The sequence below is a fragment of the Onychomys torridus genome, chromosome 12 (assembly GCF_903995425.1).
Source record: "Onychomys torridus chromosome 12, mOncTor1.1, whole genome shotgun sequence".
Lineage (NCBI taxonomy): Eukaryota > Metazoa > Chordata > Mammalia > Rodentia > Cricetidae > Onychomys > Onychomys torridus.
Window position 1 is genome coordinate 34,882,049 of NC_050454.1, and position 24,655 is coordinate 34,906,703.

Genomic DNA, 24,655 nt, shown 5'->3' on the forward strand with positions numbered 1-24,655 from the left:
GCAAAGAGACCCAGGACTGGCACCAAAACTACACAGAGAAACCCTGTTTTGAAAAACAAAAACAAAAAAATGTGAGGATTGTTAAAGGTTTGAGACCAGCCTAGTAACAAGATCTTTTCCCCTATAGCCATTAATTTGTGTAAAAAAATAGTCTTAACACAGAAAGCAGATCTTTGCAAGGACATAATTGCATTGGACAGTCTTTGAAGAGCAGTTGACTTACAGCCCAGGTGGTCCACAAAGATCTAGAAATACAAGGTTAAGGTTTGACTCTTCTTAGGAAGAAAATTGGATAACTAAGACGAAAATACTAGTAATATTTCCTGTTGCCTCCAAATGCTTAAAAGATTTAAAGTAAATTAATTGGATCTTCATTGGATTTACCACCTCATTTTCCCTGTATTCTTAAGATTTTATTCAAAAATCTTCGTAACGATTTAAAATTAGTATTGGAGTGGTGAGGCCACACCCAGTACAGACCAAATTCCTTAGATGGGTTTGGATATCTGTATCACCATAAAGGCAGTGGAAGGGTGCTCTCTTCATTTCCATTACAGTAAGAAACCCTCATCCCTGCCTCTGAGCCCACCGCCCTCTTCTTGCTCCTCACCTGAGATCCCTTACAGGTCTAAAACCCTCATACATCCGTATCCTCCAGGCTGAAAAATTAATAGCATTTCAGCCAAAGCCCATAGGCTGGGGAGCCTGGAACCTTCCAGGCTAGCAAAGCGCACCAAGTGTCCCGGCATTCCAAGTGCACATCAGATTGACGCCTGGAAGGAGGGATTGCTTCTCTATGTTAACTTAATTATTTAAATAATCTGGGCCTGCGTAGTCATCACCATGGTGATTCTAGAAAAATCTTACCTTGTGTAGTTTGGAGTGTTTTTGTTTTTGTTTTTTTAAAGCTGACGATCGAACCCAGGGCCTTGCGCTTGCTAGGCAAGCGGTCTACCACCGAGCTAAATCCCCAACCCCTGGAAATATTTCTAAGAAGATAATTCATAACATTGAGACACTGAATGCTTGATAATACTGCGACTATCTTTGCTCCAGAGCCCACAGTGGCAAACGATTCTTTCAAATCGGCGGATTTGGTATATCGAGTCTCAAAGTAGACAGAAAAAACGGTCTCCTTTACCCTTTGGGGGTAGGGTCGCAGGGCAACAAACACCGAACAGCTCAAACACGTGGCTGTCCAGAGAGCGTGGGAAAAGGAAGAAAAAAAAAAAAACTGCCAGGACTTAAGATGTCCGCTGAAGACCCTTGTATCTGCCAGAACGAGCGTACCCTCTTCCAAAATGTCCTCCCGCAGTATTGACGTCACTCCGCCCGCTCCCTCAGAGCCAGAAATTGAGAGCGCTCCAATCAGGCCACAGGCCACGCCCCGTACTCGCGTCACTTCCGGTGGTGCAGCAGCCATTTTGTCAGTCGCCAGCGGATCCCGCGCGCTGCAGAAGTGCAGTTCCCCCTGGTTACCAAGTCGTCGGTTCTTCCTTGGCGCTGCGGGCGCCCTCGAAGAGCGCCCACCAAAGGCGTAGGCGTTCCTCCTCCAAGTGTTGCCACTGCTGTTGCAGCTACACGGAGCCAGAGCGCTGTCTGCCTTTCCCTACCGCTGACAGGCGCCCTAAGGGCGCTGCCATCCGCGATGTCAAGCGAGGAAAGCTATCGGGCCATCCTGCGCTATTTGACGAACGAACGTGAGCCTTATGCACCGGGCACCGAGGGCAATGTCAAGCGTAAAATCCGCAAGGCTGCCGCCTGCTACGTCGTGCGCGGCGGGACTCTGTACTACCAGCGGCGGCAGCGGCACCGCAAGACGTTTGCCGAGTTGGAGGTAGTGCTGCAGCCGGAGCGTCGCCAGGGCCTCATAGAGGCGGCACACCTGGGCCCTGGAGGCACTCACCACACCCGACATCAGACCTGGCATGACCTGTCCAAGACGTACTGGTGGCGAGGTGAGTGCTGGCCCGGGCGAGGGGGCGGCTCGGCGGCAGGCTTGCGGGGCTACGGCCCGCGACCAGGCCTGCGTGCGCACTCGCGAGCCCGGGGTCTCGGACGGCTGTCCCCTGGCCAGCCGGCGTTCGGCTGCGCAGCGGCCGCGGGACCGAGCCCGGCGGGTGGGGGACGCGAAAGCAGCAGCACTTCCCCACAGGAAGGAGGCCCGGGAGGCTGGGGGCGGACCCTCGCCCGGGGTGGGGCTTCGGGGGCTTCCCCGGGGGCAGGGCCAGCCGAGGGAGGGTGTGGCCAGGCCGCTGCTGAGCCCGCCTCCTCCGGCCCCTAGGGAGGGGTGGGCGGGCGGGAGGCCGAGGCTCAGACCCTCTGCTCTCAGCCCTAGCTGGCTGTCCGGAACCCTGGGCTGCGGTCTGCAGTGAGCGCCGCTCGGGGTTGGCCAGTGGGCTTGGGAATCTCTGGATCCCCTTGCCCCGCATATCTCTGATTCTGCAACTGCGACCTTAAAAAGGACTAGCGCAGTTATTAGGAATAACTGCGAGCAGTCGTCTTGAGCCCCCCTTTTTAGAGCGTTAGGTAGCCTTAAAGACTGTCAGAGACTTCTTTCTCTTGGGAGAAGGGACAAGCTGGACACATCATCGTAAGAGATTTTAGTAGTCAGAATTATGCCGCTTTGGGCATGGTTTTTTTGTTTGTTTGTTGTTGTTTTCTTGTTTTGAGTATGACGATCTTCCCACCTCAGCCTCTCAAGTGTTGAGATTACAGTCCTGGCTCACCAATCACGGTGATATCAGATCCTGTTCCCTAATATTCTTTGTGTGTGTGTGTATGTGTGTGTATGTATGTGTGTTTCAAAACATGGTTTCTCTGAATAACAATCCTGGCTATCCTGGAACTCACTCTGTAGACCAGGCTGGCCTTGAACTCTCAGAGATCTGCCTGCCTCTGCCTCCTGAGTGCTGGGATTAAAGTAATGTGCCACCATACCCAGCCTGTCATAATATTCTTTTGATTTTTTTGTCAAAATGGCCCTGGGAACTATGAGACATTATAAATGTTGAGAAAATGTAAGTTTACTGTGATTCATTGACTGATTATCTATCTGAAGAAAGATCTCACTATGTTACTTGAATGTAAGTATCTGATGCTTTAGTAGCCCGGATTAAAAACCTGTGCTACCAGCTGGGCGGCGGTGGCGCACGCCTTTGATCCCAGCGTTCGGGAGGCAGAGCCAGGCGGATCTTTGTGAGTTCGAGGCCAGCCTGGTCTACAGAGCGTGATCCAGGAAAGGCGCAAAGCTACACAGAGAAACCCTGACTGGGGTGGGGGTGGGGGGGAAAACCTGTGCGACCAGTCCTGCTTTAAGTGATTATTTGGGGACCAGAAAATAATAACCCTAACATTTCTTGCTCCCTTGGGAAGCACAGGAGAGCAGAAAAGCTTGTTTTTGTTTTTAATTTTAAAATAATTAGGTATGTGAATATTTTCCCTGTATATATGTAGTGCACGACTTTTAAATGTGTGCGTACCTGCAGGCCACAGGCAGGTTATACTTTGTACTGTGGTGGTCAGGATGAGCAGCAAGGACATTTATTTGTTGTCCTATCTCATTTGTTCTAGATTCTAATTTTTGGTAGGTTTTTAAGAACTCTTGGTAGTCCGTTTGTTCCTTAGAAAATTCCTTTGTGGATAACAGTCCAGATTTATCTTTCTCACACAGTTTTTCTTTACATTTCATTTTTTTAGGTTATTTATTTTATGTGTATGTTTTTTTGCTTGTATGTCTGTGTGCCCACTGGTGCCCACAGAGGTCAAAAGGTATGGGTGGATATCTTGGAACTGAAGTTATGGGTGGTTGGGAGCTACCATGTGGGAGCTGGAAATCATACTTTGTCTTCTGCCAGAACAAGTGCTCTGAACTGCTAGCCGTCTCTCCAGCCTTTGTTTTATATTTTAAAAGTATCATCGGGATTAAGCGGGATATGGTGGGGTACGCCTTTAATCCCAGCACTTGGGAGGCAGAAGCAGGCACATCTCTGAATATGATACTATCGTGGTCTACAGAGCAAGTTCCAGGACAGCCAGTGCTACACAGAGAAACCTTGTCTCTAAAAACAAACAACAATGAAATAAATGAATGAACTTAAAAAAAAAAAATCTGAATTAAGCCAGGCCTATGATCCCAGCAATCTCGTTGTTACAGGGGCAGAGTCCCGAGGATCACTGCAAAGTTCAGGCCAGTCTGACCTACATACTTCATGCCAGGACTACATAGGGAGAACATGTCTCAACTCCATTCCCCGAGAAATTCTTGGAATTAAGTTTCCAAAGAGATAGAGTTGTGAAGAGTAAAACTCGTCAGCTGTACAGATTGGTTTGGACAGACATTATTGAACAAATACTTAAGGTATATTATGTGTTACAACATATTAAAGGGAATTCTAAAGGTAACAGATCCCACCACTTGAGAGCCAAAGGCAGCCTGGTCTATATTGTGAATCTGAGGCTAGCCAGAGCTACCCAATGAGACCCTGTCTAAATAAAAAAAAGGCTACTTTACTAATTTCATGTACTACTTGCCTCTGCTGTATGAATTTTGTTTTTCCCCCTAAGGTAGGAATATGTTAATATAACTTTTCTATGCATGCAGCTTGAATCAAAATTCCTAGTCAGCAGGTGAAAACTATAAACAGCCTATACTTTACAATGCAGTACAAAATTATGATGTTTGATGATTAGAGAATTAGATGTATTACACTTCAGGTTATTTTCAGTTCACAATGAGATTATTGGGATTATAAAAATTCAAGCATTTATATTACTAGGGTTCAGAAACCCTGACCAGGCATAGTGGTGCACACTTTTTTTTCTTTTTTAGCTGAGGCTCGAACCCAGGGCCTTGCGCCTGCTAGGCAGGTGCTCTCTCTACCACTGAGCTAAATCCTCAACCCACGGTGCATACTTTTAATCCCAGCACTTGGGAGGCTAAGGCAGTTCTCTGTGAGTTCCAGGCTAGCCAGAACTACATAATGAGACCCTGTCTCAAAAGCAAACAAAACCTCTGTTCTAGAGCAAGAAACTGTTTCTTGCTGTTTTGTTAGATGAGCACCCACTCCATGCTGGACGGAAGTGCTTAGGGATAGTTTTGTTTGTTTATGATTGTTTAAGACAGTGGACTTTCTCTGCCAGGCTGTTTTCTAATTCAGATGTTTGGTTTTGGGGGGTTTTTTTTGGGGTGGGGAGGGGAGAGGGGAGTTGAGACAGGGTGTCTCTGTGTAGCTTTGGTGCCTGTCCTGGATCTCGCTCTGTAGATCCCCTGCCTTTGCATCCCGAATGCTGGGATCAAAGGTGTGTGCCACCACCACCTGGCTTAAAAGAAATTTTTAGGGAGAGATCTTATAGTGAACTAACTTTAGAAAATACTAGGCAGGCAAATCTAAGTAGATTTCACCTGATTTTGCATCTGGCCTCTCCATTCCCCACTGGCAGAGCTACTCCTGACTTCCATGTCCTTGTCCTCCTCTCTCAGGAGTTAGGCCTAAGGGTTGAGTTGTAAAATAGTCCCCAGACTTTGTAGTAGATAGGGACGTAGTTTTTCTTATCATTTTCATCCTTATTCAATGCTTTTGATGCAGTTTCTCTAGTGCTGCTTGAACTTAGTCAGCTAATACCTTTTTTTTTTTTGAGCTGAGGATCAAACCCCACTGAGCTAAATCCCCAACCCAGTGTTTTTTGGTTTTTTTTTTTAAAGATTTATTTATGTGTATGAGTGTTTTATCTGCATGTATGTATTGCATGCTTGATACAGAGGTCAGAATACAATGCTGGGCTGGAGTCGAGTTGGGGAGTAATAGATCTATACTCACCAGTTAGAGTGGAACTCTTTAAATAAAGTGGGTATTCCTGACTAGGATGATGGTGTATGCCTGTAATCCTGTGGCTTGAGAGGGAAGTGGATCAGTAGTTAAAGACCAGCTTCCATTACATAGTGAGCTTGAGGCTAGCCTGAGCTAGCCAAGATGTCGCAGACAAACAAAAGGCACGGTATCACTTTATCTAGTTTTCATTTTCAGATGAAAAGTAGAGTCTAGAATTTGTTAGCAAAGAGAGCCACAGGTTGCTAAAAGCTCACTTCCCCTCTTCCAATGTCTCTCCCAAAACACCAATTATGCATCTCTATGTTGACTGTTCTACAGCAGTAATAAAAGCTCTTAACACCTGAGCCATCTCTCCAGCCCCAAATTCATTATATTTTCAACCTTCACAAACTGTATTATATCCTATAGTTAAAAGTATGTACTGAGGGCCTGGAGAGATGGCACAGAAGGTGCAAACCCTTGCTGATCTTGTAGAAGACTAGGATTTGGTTCCCAGCACCTGTATGTTAGCTTACAGTCACCTGTGACTCCAGTTCATGTGATTCGGTACTCTTGTTATGTCTTCCATGGGCACCAGGCCCACATGTGATGTACATATATACATACATACATGCAACCTGAAGGGACCCACACACAATGGGGTGCTGCCTCTCAGGCCCTGGATTAAGCACAAACCACCCCCAAACACCCATTTTCACAGATTTTTTTATTAAGCAGGGAAGAAAAGTAAAGAGGCTGATTTCAGACTCACAGAAAACAGCAGCAAATCACCTTGCAGGTGGGGATTTTTAAGAGGACAAAGGGGAGGTTTATGTTACAATGGGTCAGGATTCCGTGGTATATTTTGATTGAGCATGTTAATTAGGGTAGCCTAAAGGGGGCTTTTGATTGCTCAACTTCATTACTTTGATTGTTAGACCTTGGTGATCAGCCTTACGAATGAGTCTAGCATAAGAAAGTGTCCAAATAAGAGAACAGACCTTGGCGGTTCGTTTTAGGGATGTAATCTTTGTTTGCCCTTCACAACCAACCACTCGTACACATAAAATAAAAGTAAATCTTTTTTTTAAAAGGAGTGGTCTTTAAAGAATTTTTTTTTAAGTAGTCACTGCATAAGGCTGGGCAGACGGCTCATCAGATAAAGGCACTTGCTGCCAACCTGACAGCTTGAGTTCCATCCCTGGAACCCACAGGAAAGAAGAGCACTAACTCCTGGAAGCTGCCCTTTGGCTTTCACACATGTGCTATGGCGTGATCAAGAGCATACGCTACACAGTAAAATAAATACATTTTATAAGAAAAAATTCATGTTAGTCACTGTTCTAATAAATTCTGAAATAGGTTTTCTTTTTATTTATTTATTTACTTTGTTTTATGTGAATTGCTGTTTTTTTACATGTATCCCTTTGTGAGGGTGCTAGATCCCCTGAAACTGGAGATATAGATAGTTGTGAGCCCCCGTGTGGGTGCTGGTAATTGAACCTGGGTCCTCTGGAAGAGTAGCCAGTGCTTTTAACCTCTGAGCCAGCTCTCCAGCCCCAGTAGATTTTCATTTTACAGACACATAATAGATATAATAAGAACTCTAACATCTATAGTGATCTACTAAGAATTTGCCATATCTGTTTGCTTACAGTAGACTAAATTGCTATGGTTTGAATCTATCAACCCAAAATTCATGTATTAGAAAATTTTTAAGATTTATTTATGTATACAGTGTTCTGCCTGCATATATGCCTGCATGCCAGGAGAGGGCACCAGATTTCATTATAGATGGTTATGAGCCCCCATGTGGGTGCTGGGAATTGAACCGAGGTCCTCTGGAAGAAGGGCCAGTGCTCTTAACCTCTGAGCCATCTCTCCAGCCCCCTCTATGCAGTATTGTTAGTAGCAATATCCTTAAGTAATTACTACCATCATAACAAGAGTAGGGTTCATTATGGAGAGTAGGTTTGGAATGATGGAGGAGTCAGCCTCTCTAGCTGCTTATTGCTACATGTCTTTTGCTGTTATGAAGTAAGTATCAGGCCAGTCTTCATCAGATGTTGGCCTTTTAGTCTTGAATTCCCAGCTTCAAGAACTGGCCAAATAAATTCAAATTAGGAATGACTCAATCTTTGATGCAGACTCTATTATAAAGCAGTGCTAAGCAAACTAGCACACACACAAATAAATGGGTTGAGGTTTAGTATAACTATTCAAAAATCATTTACAAAGGTATAGACTTAGAGACCAACAGAGTTGTTTGCTAGTGTCTGAGAGGCTTCAAGTCAAATTTTCTTTCTTTCTTTCTTTTTCTTTTCTCGAGACATGGTTTCTCTGTAGCTTTGGAGGCTGTCCTGGAACTCGCTCTGTAGACCAGGCTGGCCTCGAACTCACAGAGATCCGCCTGCCTCTGCCTCCCGAGTGCTGGGATTACAGGCGTGAGCCACCACTGCCCGGCTTTTCTTTCTTTTTTTTAAAGAAGATCTAATTGTGTGAGTATGTGTACATGTATGCCATGTGTGGATGCCACAGAGGCCAGAAGAGAGAGCTGCTAAAGTTGGTGTTACAGGCAGTTGTGAACTGCCTGACTGGCTGGGAACTGAACTCGGGTCCTCTGGATGAGCAGTGAGCATTATTAACTGCTGAGCTATCTCTCCAGCCCAATATAGTTATTTCTGCATGAGGTATAGTGGCAGTTTTTAAAACAATTTGGAAAAATCACTTCTCATTATGGTTTCAGCCATATTAACTGTCTGTGTAGGTCAAGGCAGTTGAGTATTGGTTTCGTGTATTTAGTATCAGGGATATATTGTAGATACTGAGGTGATTTTGTGGTTTTATGAATGTACTTCTATGAATCTAGATGGTATGGGCTATATATATTACAGTAGCATTGTCATATATTTGGCCCATAGCTAACAGAAACATCATTCTGCAAAATACAACTTTTATTGCATGGATGCCTTGTAATGCACAAAGAAATGGACAAGGATAATCATCTCATGCTAGGGGAAATTGAATACCTGATAAAAATTAAGAAAAGTCGGGTTGGGGATTTAGCTCAGTGGTAGAGCGCTTGCCTAGCAAGCCAAGGCCCTGGGTTCCGTCCTCAGCAACAAAAGAAGAAGAAAAAGAAAAAGAAGAAGAAGAAGAAGAAGAAGAAGAAGAAGAAGAAGAAGAAGAAGAAGAAGAAGAAGAAGAAGAGGAAGAAGAAAAGTCTGTGTCAATGTGGAAACAAATTACAATTCATATACTTAATATTTTTGAGACACTATGTCTCACATCCTGAAGAATTCACTATATTCTTTATGGGTGTGAGTCTGCTTGCATATATGCATCTGAACATAAATTAGTGTATACATAAAATGGTAACATTCTTCAACTTTCAAGTAGGAACACTTAAATTTGGAGTTAATTTTGTTGTTGCTGTTTTTGTTTTCTGGACTGAAGGTATTCTAAAGCAAGTTAAAGATTACATAAAACAGTGTAGCAAATGCCAGGAGAAGCTTGATCGCTCCCGTCCAATATCAGATGCTTCAGAAATGTTGGAAGAATTGGGATTGGACCTTGAATCTGGAGAAGAAAGTAATGAATCAGAGGATGACCTGAGCAACTTCACTTCACCTCCAACCACAGCCTCCAAGTCTTCAAAAAAGAAGCCAGTATCGAAACATGAACTTGTATTTGTAAGTGTGCTTTCTAGCCAACTTTTATCTTAAAGGTTTTTGTGGTTGGTTGTTTTTCCAAGTCTATAACACTGTTTGACTATGTGTGCTGAGACTAAAGTCTAATTTGTCTAAAGCAGTGCTCTCAAACTTCTAAGGCTGAGACCCTTTAATATATATACTTCCTCATACTGTGGTGACCCCAACCAGAAAACTGGTTTTGTGGTTACTTCATAACTGTAATTTTGCTTCTGTTATGAATAGTAATATAAATATTGGATCTGGAGGATGAAAGTGGGTCAAGACCACAGGTTTAGAATCACTGGTCTAGAGTAAAGCTTATTTAAGACATGTTGATTGCCTACTATGTGATATGAGCTAAGTGTATAATAATTCTTCATAATTAATGTTGTATCCTATTTGTTCTTAATTAGTATCGTGATTTTAACTCTTTTTTTGTTTTTTTGTTTTTTTGTTTTTTTTTTTGAGCCTGTCCTGGAACTCATTCTGTAGACCAGGCTGGCCCCAAACTCACAGAGACCCAAGTGCTGGGACTAAAGGCGTGCACCACTGCCACCCAGTAACTCCTCCTTTTTTTAATGATATACTGGCCCAGGTTTACAAAATAATTTTCTGAATTAGGCTGTGGGTTGCATGGCAAATTACTCTTAACTAGGACTTCTGCTTGTTTGGTGTTTTTGAGAGAGGGTCTCGTGTAGTCAAGGCTGGCCTTGAAATAGTTACATAAGTGAGGGTGACCTTGAAGTTGTGACACATTCCTGCCTTCAGTGCTGGCATCACAGACATGTTCCACAGGTGTGCTTTATGAGGTGCTGGGACCAAACCTAGGCCTTCATACATGTCAGGAAACACTATCTTCCTTGCTAGGTTGTTTTTTCCCAGACAGGGCTTCTCTGGGTAGCCTTGGCTGTCCTGGAACTCGCTCTGGGATCAAAGGCATGCACCGATTCTGTTGTTGCTGCTGCTGCTGCTGCCGCCGCCGCCACCGCCGCCGCTGCCGCCACCTGGCCCTTGCTAGGTTTTTGTTGTTGTTCTTTTTGAGATAGGGACTCTTTATTGTATCCTTGTCAGTCCTCGAACTTTCTGTGTAAACCAGGATGACCCAGAATTCACAGAAATCCTCCTGCCTCTGCTTCTCCAACTTAAAGGTATGTCCCTCTGTGCCTTAATTCGTGGCTAGGTTTTGGTTGTTTGCTTACTAGTTGATTTGTTTTGTTTTGTTTCAGGCTAGATCAGTATCCTCCATCATCACATTTTTGACCAGAAAGAAGAGGCAGTAAGGAGTAGGATAGGTTTTGCTAGGATCAGGTACAGCAGCTGGCTAGCAGTGGTGGCACACCTTTAGTCCCAGCACTCTTGGAAGGCAGAAGCAGGAGGAGCTCTGGGAGTTCCAGGCCAGCCTGGGCTACAGAGTGAGTTCCAGGTTAGCCAAACTACATAGAGAGACCCTGTCTTTAATTTTAAAGACAGAAAATAGTAATGGGTTTTATTTAAGTGTATAGATAACAATCTTTTCACCTGTTAGGTAGTGGATTTTTGTTAAGGGTATATATATATATGTGTGTGATATATAATATATCTCTTGATCTCAAACGTATTTTGACAGGTTGACACCAAAGGAGTGGTAAAACGTTCTTCTCCAAAACATTGCCAGGCCGTTTTGAAACAGCTGAATGAACAGAGGCTTTCCAACCAGTTCTGTGATGTTACATTGTTAATTGAAGGGGAAGAGTACAAAGCTCATAAGTCTGTTCTGTCAGCAAACAGTGAATATTTTCGAGATCTTTTTATTGAGAAGGGAGCTGTTTCTAGTCATGAGGCGGTCGTGGATCTTTCTGGTAAGATTTTTCTAATACCCTTTGCTGTTTATTAATAAGCATGTTCCAGAAGGGAAATACATATGTATCTTCCAGACAAATAGAATGTATGTCAAAATGTAGGCCTGTTTTCTCAATGGGACAGGTCGTTTTAAAGCAAGGCTTCTAAGATTATTGTGGAAAGCCTGTTATTTTTTGTTTTGGGGTGTTGTGTGTTCCCCTTATCCCCCAAAGGTTTCTCTGCGTAGCCCTGGCTGTCCTTGAACCCACTCTATTTACCAGGCTGGCCTCTGAACTCAGAGATCTGTTTCGCGTTGCCTCCCAATCACTGAGATTCAAGGTGTGCGCAACCATGCCTGGCAGAAAGGCTGTCATTTCTTAGCACTGCCCTTTAAGGTCAGGGAATTGTAGAGTTATTTCTGGGATTGGAATGAAACAGAGAAATCTACAACTTAGTATTATTATGTTGAATGAAAATAATACTTTAAAATTGCCTACTTAATATCTTATTTTCTGAAACATGAGACTTTATATATTGTACTTGCGGGATTATAATTTTGTGTGTGTGGTGAATGTATTTGTTAACATGTATAGTGGCCTACATCAGGTGTCTTTTCACTATTTCTCTCCATATTTATTTTTTGAGACCGTCTCATGGCCGGGCACCATCATTTGGGCCAGGTTGCTTGGCCAATGAATTTCAGGGATCTGCCTATTTCCATACTCTCCCCAACTCCCCCAAACACCATTGAAGTTGCAAGATCTGTTCCTATACCAGAACCATGGTTTTTGTTGTTGCTTTTGTTACTATGGCTCTATAATAGATTTCAGATCAGGTTTTAAGATCCCTGCAGCATTGTCCTCCCCATTAGTATACCTTGGGTTATCATGAGGTGCTGTGTGTTTCTACATAGATTTAAGATTGTCTTTCTTTCTTTCTTTCTTTTTTTAAGATTTATTTATTTATTATGTATACAGAAGAGGGTGCCAGCTATCATTACAGATGGTTGTGAGCCCCACCATATGGTTGCTGGGAATTGAACTCCAGACCTCTGGAAGAGCTTTTGATGCTCTTAATCTCTGATCCTTCTCTCCAGCCCCAGGATTGTCTTTCTAGTTCTGTGAAGAATGTCCTTGTGAGTGTGTCAAATCTGTGTACTGCTTTCGGTTAACAGCTATTTTGACAGTGTTCGTTCTGCCAGCCGATGAACAGGAACAGGGTAGAGCCTTTCCAGGTTCATAGTGCTGTGAATTTAGTGTCTTCAGTTTTTTCCCCTTCACTGTCTTGAAGTGTTCATTGTAGAGGTCTAGTTTTTGTTTTGTTTTTGCTTAGAAAACTATTATTAATGAGGTTTTCCTCTAATTTCTTGGCAGATTTGTCATTGATATATAGAAAACCTACTGACTTTAATAGTGTGTATGGCGTGCTACTTTTCTGAAAGTGTTTTTTCTCAATGTGTTCTTTGTCAGGGTGGGAATGGAGTGGGGGTAGTGTCTTACTATGTAGTTCTTGCTGTCCTGGAACTCTTTGTGAAGACCATGCTAGCCTCAAATTCATAGAGATTTCCCTGCCTCTCCCTCCAAGTGCTGGGATGAAAGTATTTGTCTACACCTGGTACCTTAATGTGTTTAATTTACAGCAATACTGTTCAGAACTCTTTTTTTTTTTTCTTTTTTTTGCCGGAGGTGAGGACCGAACCCAGGGCGTTGCACTTGCTAGGCAAGCGCTCTACCACTGAACTAAATCCCCAACCCCCAGAATTCTTTTCCTTTTTGTTATGTTTTGGAGGGAGGGGCAGCTCCGCCTGTCCTGGAACTCACTATGTAGACAAGGCTGACATTGAACCCATAGAGATCTGCCTGCTTCCCAAGTGCTGTGATTAAAAGCATGCATTGTAGTACCTGGCTCAGAATTTTTGTATCTCTGTTCACCAGGAATATTAGTTTCTAGTCGTCTCTTTTATTTTATTACTTACTTGTTTGTTTCATGGTTTTTTTTTTTTTTTAATCAAATTTTATACCAGAGTAATGGTGGTTTCATAGAATGAGCTTGGCGTGGTGTCTCTTCCTTTCTGTTTTGTAAACATTTTGAGGAACATTGGGATTAGCTAGAATCTGGTCAGCTGGAGGCTTCCTGCCTGCAGTTGTTCTTGTACTTAGGTATCCATGGGAGCTCAGGGGTTAATAACAGGCTGTCTGTCAAGATGGTGCCCAGCTGTTGCTCTGGCCATGTGGAATGATTTCTTTTCTCTGTGGGAGGTGTGCACTGAGAGCAGGCTGCCCCTCCTTACCTGGCTTACCTTCTGAAAGTGCTTCCCTGCCCGCCCCACAAGGAGCTGCAGGGCTAAATCGTGTTCATTTTGTGGAGTTAGAAGTTGGCATTGTCTTGGTACTTGAGGGTTTTTTTTGGTTTTGTCTGGTTTTCAATATAGGGTTCTCTGTGTAACAACTTAAAACTCCGCCCCCAAGTGCTTGCTGGGATTAAAGGCCAGTCACCACTGTCCTGCCTTTGTTTTTCCTTAATTGTTCCCCCTCACTAGGTCGTGTGTGTGTGTGTGTGTGTGTGTGTGTGTGTGTGTGTGTGTGTGTACAAGCTAAAGGTAAAGGTAAAAAATAAAGTGGAGTTACCAATTACCTCATAAGAGAAGGAATCTGAGTGGATTAACTTTTGTTTTTGTTTTGTTTTGTTTTTTTGAGACAGGGTTTCTCTGTGTAGCTTTGCGCCTTTCCTGGATCTGGCTCGGTAGACCAGGCTGGCCTCAAACTCAAAGATCCACCTGCCTCTGCCTCCCGAGTGCTGGGATCAAAGGCGTGTGCCACCACTGCCCGGCTAATTTCTTACTTTCTTTACAATACTTTAAACACATCACTTATTTTAGTCATTTGGAATTCTTTCTAAGAGGAATTTTTAGACTAAATTTCCCCCTTTCCTTTTAGATCTTTGAACTTAGAAATTAAAAAGACATTAGGTAAAAAAATCAAAATTGATTATTGTTAGTATATGATTTAATGACTTGTCTATGTATATAAAAGCCCCATATTAGCCATTCCAGGAACGGTGCAAAGCTACACAGAGAAACCCTGTCTCCAAAAAAAAGAAACACAAACAAACCAGTATTTTATATACTTTGGATAAAAACAGTTGCTTTGTCTCTATGTATTAAGTCGTCTAACAGTTTATCTCTATGAGGTCATTTATCTCTGTGTTTTAGGAGGATATACTGTTGTATGAAAAGAGCAAAGTGTAGACAGTGTGTATGGGGGTGGGGAGGGAACAGAATACCTGGATGACATAAAGAAACTTGACAAGACAGGACATTGAAAGACCTGCCATACAAAGAATGAATTTTATAAAAATGGCTACATTCTCAAATCTACAGATTCAACATCCTCTTTATCGTAATTCGAGGAATCCATGGAGTCTATTTAATGAACAAAGGAATTTGTTTAGGGGTTAACTCACTACCATGGGAGATTTATCATAAGGTCCTGCTGATTTGCCTGGTCCAAGATCTCAGCTTCTGATAGTAGGAGGAGGTGAAGACAGGCTCATGTGCATCCCAGGTCTTGAGGGTCCCCCTGAGCGGCCAACCCCAGGGACATGTACTTCAAGGTCATAGGCAGGTGTAACAGTTACCTGCTACCTCACTAGGGGCGGTGCTTCAAGGCTAGAACAGCTACCCACTACACCATCAAAATCCATGACAGTCTTCACAGAACTTGTGGGAAAAAACTAAACTAAAATTCATATGGAAATAAAATGGTGCAAGCAGCAAAAGCCATCCTTAGCAGAAAGAGCAGTGCTGGAGATCCCAGAGTTCCTGAACCTGGATATTACAGAGCCAGCGTGACAGACGTTCGGGACAGTGGACTACAACAGAGGCCGAGCAATGCACCCAGAGTTAGAACTCTACTTTTGACAGACAGACATTGGAGCAGACAGCTGCTTTAAGATAGTGTTGGGCACACTGGGTCTGATCAAGAAGAATGGCACTAGACCCATATCTTGGCAAAGACTTTTGACAGAATTGATGAATGAGAGTTCTTGAAATTGAAAAACGGGGAAAAAAGTGAGACAGCTTACAGTGAGGAGAAAGTCTGGCAGTTACATGTCAGACTGAGATTAACAACCAAGATACACGAAGACCTACAAAAATCAAACGTTAGCCAATTAATGGAGAAGTGAACTGAGTACAGTTCTCAAAAGAAGAAATACAGAGGCTAATAAAAACTTGAACTTGAGTGTTCAACGTCCTTAGCCATCAGGGGATGCAAATTAAAATTGCCAGAGAGACTGGCTCAGTGGTTAAGAGCACTGGCTGCTCTTGTAGGGGACCCAGGGTCAATTCTCAGCACCCACATGGCAGCTGACAACCATCTGTAACTCCCATCCCCGGGATCTGACTCCCTCTTCTGCTCTCTGAGGATACCGACATTAAAATAATGCACACACCTACTTGCAAGCAATCACCTATATACATCTATGAGAATACAAACGGCTTTGAGATCTCTTCTCGCCCACAACAGAATAACGAAACAAATGACTACAGGTACTGGTGAAGATGTGGGAAAAGAAGATCTGTTACTCATTGCAGGGGGGAAGTGTACCTGTGTAGACGTTCTAAAAACATGTATGGAGTTGTTGGATGAGGTGGCACACATCATTAATCCCAGCATTCAGAGACAAGCCTCTGCCAATCTGAGGCCAGCATGGTCTACATAGTCAGTTACAGGACAGCCAAGGCTATGTAGAGAGACCCTGCCTCAAAAATAAATAAAATAACAACAACCACCAAACACTAAAAATAAACTACTCTAGATGACCCACTTTTACTGTTCTTGGGTAAAGCAATATGCTGTAGAGATACTTGTACATCTATGTTTATTGCTTCACTATTCATAATAGGTAAGAAATTGAACCAGACTAGATGTTCATCAAAATAAATGGATAAAGAATTATGTGGTATATGTACAGAATGGAATTTCATTCATCCACAGAGAATGAAATCCATGCTTGTTTAGGACAACAGATAGAACTTGAAATCATTGTTAAGTAAAGTTTATATAGTGAGATCCTTTAAAAAAAAAAAAAAAAAAGAAACAAAATGTTTTATTTTCCTGTCATTTTAAAGGACAAATTATCCCTTAAGGAGTTTTAGCCATTGTCTATTTTGTGCCATTTATTTCAAAGAAGTCTATTTTTTTTGAGATTCATTTTAAGATTTTCAGTGTTAACAGTGAGATGTATTCTTTAGCCATTGTTTTATTTGTAATAAGTTATTGCTTTAAGTTAGAACAAGCCAGGCAATGGTGGTGCATGCCTTTAATCCCAGCACTCGGGAGGCAGAGCCAGGCCCATCTCTATGAGTTTGAGGCCAGCCTGGTCTACAGAGTGAGATCCAGGACAGGCACCAAAACTACATAGAGAAACCTTGTCTTGAAAACAAACAAACAAAAAAAAGTTAGAACAACAAAAAATTACATGTTTTTTCTCATTCAAACAGAACAGAGTGGGGAGCCAGGACAGCAGCCTCTGCCCCAGGTTTCTCCAGAAGCTGAAGCTAGTGTGTTCCCTGTAGAGTGTATACTTTCTCATTTAAAAGTATGCGTGCTTGCCGATCATAAAATAGAAAGGAAGAGGAAAGAAGGGGCTTTTAAAGGAGATGGGAAATAGAGTAGGATCATGAATGCAAGGGGGCTTTGGGAGGAGGAAGGGAGGCATCTGTCTGAAGGGGAGGTGTTTAGTAGAAGCCACAATGAAAGAATGGAGTATAAGCACACATAGAGAAAGAAGTCGACATGAAACCCATAACTTGGTTTGTTAACCTAAAATCAAAAGCACCTATTTTGGACAAGAGAAAGAGAAAAGTGGGTGTTGGATCTAGGACTTGGCATGTGCGCTGTGCACTGACTTTTACTTGTAGTCCTGTACAACTTCATCACCATCTGTGAAAATAGAATTACAATTGTCACTGTAGAGTGCTTTTTTTTCTTACATTGTGTGTGTGTGTGTGTGTGTGTGTGTGTGTGTGAGTGAATTTAAAATGACTACTGAAAGTAAAGCACTGAGAAGCAAATTGAACTTATCCTGTTACAAGAAAATAATTCAATATTTCATGGTATTAACTAATGATTATACAATAATTATTTTATTCCTTGAATCTAAGATAAACAAACTATCCCCGTATCTCTCCTCCTTTCTATTTTTGTAATGAAAGCTGGCCATCTATACCCATTTAGTCTGCTTTTCAGCTATAATGTCAGAGCAGAGTGGTTATGACAGATACCTTGTGACCTGCAGTATTTATCCCCTGATTCATTGCAGAAAGTATTTAGTAACCCTTACTTTAAATTGTAGTTTTTGTTTTTGTTATTTTGAAGGTAAGGTTTTATGTATCCCAGGCTGGCCTTGAACCTTCCTTAGCATGAGATGACCTGGAACCTTGATCTTCCTTGCTCCAGTTTGAGTGCTAGAATTACAGGGATACACCACACCTGGTTTATGTGTTAAGGAGATCAAACCCACTGGTTCCTGCTAGTCGAGAATTCTAGCATCTGAGCTATATCTACATGCCGGGGCTCAAAATTTAGGTTGTTGTTTTTTAATACATTTATTTAGTAGGGGTCTAGGTGTGGGGGCATTTGTGTGCCAAGCAAGGCACAGTTGTAGAGGTCTGAAGACAACTTGTGGAAATTGGTTCTATCCTTCATCATGTGAGTTCTAGGAATTGGCCTCAAGTTATCAAGTGCCTATACCACTGAGTTATCTTACTGGCTCCAAATCTTAGTTTTTAATGTGCACAGGTGGAACACTTTGTTCAATTAAATTTTGATATGGACTGCTACTATAAAACATAGCTCTCTATAATAAGTGAAGAGGGCCAGGTTGGTTGGTCCCTGTCTATTCACTTCCTACCCTCCCCTTTTTACCCTCTAGTCTCCAGCAACTGTTTCTTGAAGGGAATTGAGGAACCCCCAGGGTTCTAAGGAGTACAGTTTGAGAATGGCTGCCTTATAACAACTCTTGAGGTAGTAAGTCTGTTACTATTTTCTTCTTTATAGTGGTTTAGAAACTCAGCTCATGGATGTGAGTTAGTCAAGGTTGTTTAATAGCAACCAGAAATTAGAGAAAATCCACTGATAACTAACTGTAGAATAATGGTAGCAATTGGCTTTTCACTATATTCTTGTCACAAGTCTATATTATTCATAGAAAATAGTTTTGTAATGATTGACTTTTTTGTTCTTTGCTTTTTCTTGTTTCATACAGGTTTTTGTAAAGCAAGCTTCCTTCCTTTGCTGGAATTTGCCTACACCTCTGTACTGAGTTTTGACTTTTGCAGCATGGCTGATGTAGCTATCTTAGCTCGCCATCTCTTCATGTCAGAAGTTTTAGAAATCTGTGAAAGTGTGCATAAACTAATGGAAGAAAAGCAGCTAACAGTGTATAAGAAAGGTGAAGTACAAACGGTCGCATCTACTCAGGACTTACCAGCACACAATGGAACTACAGCGCCACCTGTGGTTAGGAATGAAGCAACCACAGCTTTGTCAAGTGAACTTGGACATTGTGAAATTGTACTGCTGGTAAATGGAGAATTGCCAGAAACAGAACAGAGTGGGGAGCCAGGACAGCAGCCTCTGCCCCAGGTTTCTCCAGAGGCTGAAGCTAGTGTGTCCCCTGTAGAGTGTATAACTAATCCCCATTCTGAAATAGGAACTGCTAGCTTAGAAACAAATACCAACCAAACAGAAACAGAGGCTGCAGTCATCAGAGAAGATGACACAAGTGATAGTGATCATCATAAAATTTCAAAAGAGAATGTAATGAGTACTTCTCAAGAGGACAGTAATATAGAAAGTGACACACCGCCTGGGGACACCAGTGCCAAAGGCTTCCCAGATGAGAGTCAGAGCCCTGACCAGCCCTTGAAAGATCAGGAAGCTCTAATTGAGACCACAGAAAAGACAGACTCAGGCCCAGATGATGATACTTACAGAAGTAGGCTTAGGCAGCGGTCTGTTAATGAAGGGGGCTACATCCGGCTACACAAGGGCATGGAGAAAAAGTTACAGAAGCGGAAAGCCATTTCTAAGTCGGCAGTTCAGCAGGTATGATGTGAAATAGGTGGTTTTTGTCAGTCTAGCTTCAGGGCATTCTAGTAATGAACTCGTGCCTACAATAAAAATTGTAGGAGGGGATGTGCAGGGAAGGGGGACGTGTGGGGAAGTTGTTTACTGCTTGAAGTATTGTATTACAAATCCCTTGACTTTAAAAATGATTGGGAAGCTAGACATGGTGTTGCATGTGAGGCAAGAGGATTACTGTGAGTTGAGGCCAATCCAGGCTGCATAATACCAGGCCAGTCTGGACTACTAGCAAGACCACGCCTTGAAAAATAATGAGTGTATTATAATAATTATAAATAATGAGTTTTCTTAGATTGTGTTTTCTGTCTGCTTAGGTGGCCCAGAAATTAGTTCAAAGAGGGAAAAAGATGAAACAACCCAAAAGGGATGCTAAGGAGAACCCTGAAGAGACGTCTCATAAATGTGGGGAATGTGGAATGGTTTTTCAAAGACGATATGCCTTTATAATGCACACATTGAAACATGAAAGAGCCAGAGATTACAAGTGCCCGGTAAGTACCTACATTCATAAATGGAATGTTTTTGTTTTGTTTTTTCAAGACAGGGTTTCTTGTGTAGCTAAATAGAAGATGAAGTCTTATACTGTAACGCAGGCTACCCTCAGATTTGAGGCAATCCTCCTTATTCAGGCTTTCAAGTACTGGGATAACAGGCATGCATAACCACACCCCCAACCATTTCTTATATTGCTAAAAGATTCTGATACATGTTATTATTTGCCCCACCTGAATATTCTTCTGTGTGTCCTCAAGAAGAGGACAGTGGGGCTGGAGAGATGGCTCAGAGGTTAACACTGACTGCTCTTACAGAGGTCCTGAGTTCAATTCCCAGCAACCACATGGTGGCTCACAACCATCTGTAATTTACAAACAGTAAACTTGGGGTTACAGAGATGGCTCAGCAGTTTAAAACATTTGTTTTCCTTGCAGAGGACCCAATTGTGGTTCCCAGCACCCTCATGGTGGCTCACAACCATCTCTAGGCACATGTTTGAACATACATAAATGCAGGCAAAATAGTCACACACTTAAAAATTAATCAATGTAAATTAAAAAAAAAAACATTAAAAGGTAAGGTAGCAGAAGAAGAGACCTAGGCAACTAAATTCTGTCTGCCAATAAATGTATAAAGTGATTCCATGAATTTGAATTAGATTTCCAATAGAAAAAGCTGAGAATACATCACATTTGTATTATAGAGCCAACAGGTCCCAAGAATTGATGTTGCTGATCATTTTGAGATTAGGAGCAATTACATTACTACCTTTTGGCCAAGGATCTCCCTTCCCTTTGGGGGAAAATTTATAACTGCCCTGGGGAGGACAGTGTACAGTGAGGGTAGTTATCTACCCCAAACCAGACAAAAGGAGTTTACTTACTAAATTGAAACCTTTCAAGTTCTTTCCTTACTCAAGTCCCTTAACCTTAAAACAAAATGTTTTCTCTACAAGTAGAGAAATCTGAAGGTAAATAACAAAAGACCTAATGGTATTGCTGCTGGCCAGAGCCTCAGGTTGATACTGAGAAATATTGCCTCCACTTCACTGTTGATTAGTGCTGGGGATAGATAGCATCCAGGGCCTTGTACATGCTAGTTACATACTGCACCACAGTTAGTTGTTTTTTTGTTTTTGTTTTGTTTTCTGCCCAATTATACAAAAAAATATCACAAATCTTAGGATAAAAGATTCCAAGAAAAGTTGAGTAATCCAAGATCTTGATAATAATAAAAAAAAAAAAAACCAAAAAAACAATAAAGTCTCTTACAAGCAAGGAGGAGTGGTGGTGTACTCTTGTAATCATAGCATATGGAGGCTGAGGCAGAAAGATTGTGAATTCAAGGAAAACCTTGATTATATAAATGAGAAACTGTCCCCCAAAAGAAATAAAGTCCATGAAATATGATTTGTGTAAAAAATAAGTTTCATCTGAAACAACCAAATACAATCAAGCTCCCTGTATTGATAGATTCCATACCCACAGATTCGAGCAGTGCATGTTAAAAATATTTGCAGGGGCTAGAGGGGTGGTTCAGACGCAAGAGCACTCAGGTTTGGTTTCCTGCACCCACATGATAGCTAACAACCATTTGTAACCCCAGGGGATCTGACTCTGCTTTCTTCTGCAGGCACCAGGTATGAACGTGGTGTATGTACATATAGACATGTAGACAAAATCTTCCTCACATAAACACAACTTTTAAAATGTTTACAATTTTTCCCTATACTAAACAGCTTTTCATTATTCCGTAGAACTTTTTTTTCTTTGTTTTGGTTTGGTTTTTTGAGGCAGGGTTTCTCTGTGTAATAGTCCTGGCTGTCCTGGAACTCACTTTGTAGCCCAGGCTGACCTCGAACTCACAGAGATCCTCCTGCCTCTGCCTCCCCAATGCAGCACCAGGTGATAAAATACTCTCACCAAAAGGAATTGAAGGGGAAAGGCCTTGTTCTGGCTGCAAGAGCTTGAAGTAATAAGTGTTGGTCTCATGAGGTCCACAGTCAGGAAGCAAAGGCCTCCGAAGAAGGGCTGCTGCTCAGAACTTTCCCCTTGGCCACCTGTCCTGCCCTTGTCACAGCACCAGGAAGAGCAGTGAGGACAGTGTCAGATGCACACCCAGGGACAGAGGCCCGCTGAGGAAAGCAGCAGCTCTTCAATGAGATACCTATGTCTCCAACAAACGGATCTGACCGGAAGACTTTTTCCTTCATTATGACGTGACCCCAATGTAAATGGAAGAACATCTAGATAGTAACAAATACCCCAGAGAAGCTGGTATGTGCAGTTGAATAAATGTCCCAGAAAATAGAGCAAGAGAATCAATTAGAAAACAGGAGTGAAAATAAATAGGAAGATTAGATTGTTTTGAAGTTTTTAAGTAATGTCTCTAAAGCATGGCTAGAAAGAAGGGGAGAAAAAGCCAGATGTTTTCATCTTAAAATATTAAGTCTAGAGCAAGGCATGCTGGTGCATGCCTTAGATCCCAACATTCAGAAACAGCATCAGATGGGTTTCTGTGAATTTGAGGCAAGCCAGGGCTACACAGAGGGACCTTGTCTCAAAAAGAAAGAAAGAAAGAAAGAGAGAAAGAGAGAGAGAGAGAGAGAGAGAGAGAGAGAGAAAGAAAGAAAGAAGAAAGAAAAAGAAAAAGACACACAAAAGAAGATTGTGCCTAGGACATTGACTAGCAAGAAGAAGCCTGTATGAAAAGATTATTACTATGAAGTTTGTATCTGGGGACATGGATGAACGGAGTGAAATTCCGAAAGGCAAGAAGTAAAATTAGAAGACAAGGGGGCAGTTTGTTTAAAGTTATAGTGGTGGACATTTTTAGTGGTCAGTTGGTAATATAAAGAGACATAAGCAAAACAAAATAAAAAGTGAAAGGATCAAAGTATACCATGCAGCAAAGTATTGATAGCATGCATAACCCTAACCAAGTATAGTGGCTCTCTAAGTCCAGCATTCAGAGGTTGAGGCAGGAGAAGAGTCAGGTTGGCCTGGACTTGAAGGTAAGTTATTGGCAGGCTGGGAGAACCTGTCTCACACAAACAAAACAAAACTGATCTTATATGAACTAACTGTAATTAATGAGACATAGCTATATTGTTAAAGTGAGATGATGGGAATCAACACAATGTGCAGAGGATGAATCTAAATGCACTCTACTTGGTATTAGAAAATAAACATCAAGAGACAGAAAAGTTAACTCTAGAGGCCAATACAGAAATAATGAGTCAGGAGACTTTTTTTTTTTTTTTTTAAGATTTATTTTTTATGTATACAGAAGAGGGTGGATCTCATTACAGATGGCTGTGAGCCACCATGTGGTTGCTGGGAATTGAACTCAGGACCTTTGGAAGAACAAGCAGTGCTCTTAACCTCTGAGCCATCTCTCCGGCCCCCGAGATTTGTTTTTTAAATAAAAAATTTTTTAAATAAAGTTTTTAATATGGTGAGCATATATATCCTCAATTTCTGAGCACATAAGAACTTTCCTGAACCCCAGTAACTATAAGATAAAATCTGAAGACTGTCATAGTCTTAACTTTTCTACTATTTCATTTCCACTGAAAACTCTTGGTATTTATATATTGATAATACTTTCTGCGTCTGTTCTGGGGTAGTCTCTTGGTGACTGTACCAGGATTCAAACTTGGGACCTCACACAGGTTAAGGAAGCCCTCTATCCCAAGTAACATTAAAAACTCTACTATTCCTTTTAGACCCAACTCAAGCCTACTCTGATTATGCCCTCCTAAATATTTAAATCTGGTCCCTAGCACTTTTTATTTTTTATTTTTATTTTTATATTTTTTTTGAGACAGGGTCCCATATGGCCTAGGCTATCTTGTGTGTGTATATGTAGGTGGCTGTGTGCCACACAGCATCAGAGTTGTGTGGCAAGTACTTAACCCTCTGAGACATCTCCCCAGTTCCATATATATTAAATTTTAAACCGTGTATTTGTTTATTTATTTTTATAATTATAACCAGAATTGGAAATTAGAAATGTGAATTTTCACTTAACATTTTATATAGGAAGAACTTTTGTTTTTCTTTTTTAGTTATGTAAAAAACAGTTTCAGTATAGTGCCTCATTGCGAGCACACCTTATACGACATACGAGAAAAGATTCACCCAGTTCATCTTCATCCAATTCCGCATCTAATGAGGCATCAGGAACATCTTCTGAGAAGGGAAGAACCAAAAGAGAATTTATATGTTCCATATGTGGAAGGACGTTACCTAAATTATACTCTCTCCGAATACACATGCTGAAGCACACAGGTGTAAAGCCACATGCCTGCCAGGTAAAGGCCTGTCTATTTCATGACTTAAAGAAGATTGGAAATAACTGTAGTGATGACAGATTGATATGTATTCTCCGAACTCATCTCTACTCTTCTAAAATGTTAGGGAAATTGATCTTTGGTTTGTTGCCTACATTAAATGTGATTCCCTGTTGTAGTCTTTAATTTGAAGTTATAATTGAAAACTTTTGGTGTTCGGAGTACGATTGCCATGATTGCTTCTTTAGTTACTGTTATATGTGTGTGTGTTGTTATATTTGTGTGTATGCACACACGTGTATACACCTCCTGGGTCCCTTTAGCTTTCCTTATATGTACATACATGTGTCTAGGGCTGACTACTTGGGATTGGATATCTTATATGGGAACTTGTCC

At 41.8% G+C, this 24,655-nt stretch overlaps 1 protein-coding gene across 3 annotated transcripts in view; it reads left to right on the forward strand.

Moving 5' to 3' along the window:
* Positions 1–1,416: 1,416 nt before the first annotated feature.
* Zbtb11 (zinc finger and BTB domain containing 11) overlaps positions 1,417–24,655 on the forward strand; it is a 32,382-nt gene continuing 9,143 nt past the window's right edge. For all 3 annotated transcript variants that reach the window (XM_036203582.1, XM_036203583.1, XM_036203584.1), the window contains exons 1-6: positions 1,417–1,958; positions 9,267–9,502; positions 11,109–11,340; positions 18,590–19,431; positions 19,785–19,961; positions 24,035–24,280. In XM_036203582.1, coding sequence (XP_036059475.1) covers positions 1,649–1,958; positions 9,267–9,502; positions 11,109–11,340; positions 18,590–19,431; positions 19,785–19,961; positions 24,035–24,280 — 2,043 coding nt within the window. In that variant the 5' untranslated portion in view covers positions 1,417–1,648. The remainder of the gene's footprint in view (positions 1,959–9,266; positions 9,503–11,108; positions 11,341–18,589; positions 19,432–19,784; positions 19,962–24,034; positions 24,281–24,655) is intronic.